The sequence below is a fragment of the Vanessa cardui genome, chromosome 1 (assembly GCF_905220365.1).
Source record: "Vanessa cardui chromosome 1, ilVanCard2.1, whole genome shotgun sequence".
NCBI lineage: Eukaryota > Metazoa > Arthropoda > Insecta > Lepidoptera > Nymphalidae > Vanessa > Vanessa cardui.
This window is the reverse complement of record NC_061123.1, coordinates 1141910-1143769: the sequence shown is the minus strand read 5'-3', so window position 1 is coordinate 1143769 and position 1860 is coordinate 1141910. Positions and strand designations below refer to the sequence as shown.

Sequence of the window (1860 nt, the reverse complement as noted above, 5' to 3'; positions counted from 1 at the left end):
ATAGACAGCGTCAATACACACATACGGCATACTAACGAGGTCAACGCACTATACAAACGTAACCCACTTAACGTGAGTCAGAGTCGATGACTCAATCGTACATATTTTCACTTTCCCTCAACGGTTGGCGACCCCTGCTACCTGCAGTTATCAATGAAATAAACCGACATCAAGTTCCAGAACACTCTGAGGCTATATAAGCGCGCCAGCCAGGCAAAACCGCCGATACATTGAATGCAACGCGATAGAAAATGTACAAGTACGCGCTAATCACTCTAGCGATTTTAAATTTCGCCTCTTGCGAGGAGAGGCCGCACAAAAGACAACATGTCGATCCTTTCGCGATGATCGATCGACATATAACTCACTCCCTCGCATACCACTACCTCTGGCCATGGAGTCAACTAATCCGAGCGGCTGCCGCGCTGGACATGGAAGAAAATATAGAAGATCCACAAATAATTTCGGACTCAGAAAAGTACCAGGTGAATTTAGCCGTCAGACGACTCAAGCCTGAGGAATTAAAAATAAAAGTTAAGAACCGGTACATCATAGTGGAAGGTAAACACAAAGTGAAAGACAACGAGAACCAGTTTATGGCCAATCATTTCGTACAACGGTTCGTCCTACCGCCCGGCACGAAACAGGAAGAAGTCACCGCTGTTTATACAGAAAAAGGCGTACTGTCAATAACAGCGCCGAAACACGAAGTACCTCCACCGCCACCAGAACGAGACGTGCCGATAGAAGTCAGGAAAGCAGAAAATAAGACCGAAGACACAGAACAGGATAAGAGCCAGATTGTTAAGGAAACAATTCCACCGTCTGTTCAGACGTCAGCGACACCATTGGAACAAATTGACATGGAAGCAACGACACACGTTGGAAAGATAAGAAAGAAAGAATTGAAAACGACGACAAAAACGACGAAAGATAACGAAGTCACTAAAGGAATCGACGGAAACGGATTGGATTACGCGTTAATCGAGACCGAGGAGTGAATGACGACGGGAATGAATGTAAAAGACTGAAAATAAGCTTTAATGTGAGTGAGTTGACTTCGTTGCTCCCCGACAGCTGTGTTTCGTTTATTAAAGTTGTTTGTTTATTAAATAAAAATGTTATTTATTAAGAGCTCCTTCTTTCATTTCTCATCGTAATTTTAGAAATGAAATGGCGTAATATTTTATTTGTAGCGTCTGTGAAATTGAACGCGCCAGGTAATTATATAACTGCCTTATTTATAATGGAATAGATTTTTTATTTTCATATTTGGATATAAATTTCGACGTCCTATTCAACCTTTTTTTATATGTTCATAAACAGTAATACTTAAATTATTCTTGCATATAGAATACAGAGACCAAAATAACTCGGAAGAAAAAATAATTGAACTCGAGTTATTACGAGTTATACACTCTATTCAATCATCATTTTCGTATTTACTTTTACGTTAATTAGATTAATATAAGTACTATAGAATAATAAAAGCATTTTGTTTATTATTATTATTACCAGTGGTTCACTACGACTCCGCCCTTAATGATCTTTCTCGCGTATTCCGTATTTTGTATCTATATTTCTTTTCCCATGTTCCAATATACTTCCATTACAATAATTACGATCGTTTAAGCTGTTCAGTCGTGACCGGCACACAGACTTCCGCGTATATTATATAAATATACATGTTTTATTTCAGTATTGATTTATCAAATATAAACTACATAACAGATATTATAAACTAAATAAAGATTATCATTAATTAAATTTATCAATAAAATACTCTTAAAAATGTACAACAATATACTAGCTACTTATTTCTGAGGTTCGTAGTTGAAGGGAATTGTGATATTTATAACT

At 37.4% G+C, this 1860-nt stretch overlaps 1 protein-coding gene across 1 annotated transcript; it reads left to right on the top strand.

The window, feature by feature from the left end:
- The first annotated feature begins 207 nt into the window (after window positions 1-207).
- On the top strand, window positions 208-1134 carry LOC124534104 (protein lethal(2)essential for life-like). The gene has a single exon (XM_047109783.1). The coding sequence runs from the start codon at window positions 252-254 to the stop codon at window positions 999-1001; it is 750 nt and encodes a 249-aa protein (XP_046965739.1). The 5' UTR covers window positions 208-251; the 3' UTR covers window positions 1002-1134.
- Window positions 1135-1860: the final 726 nt, after the last annotated feature.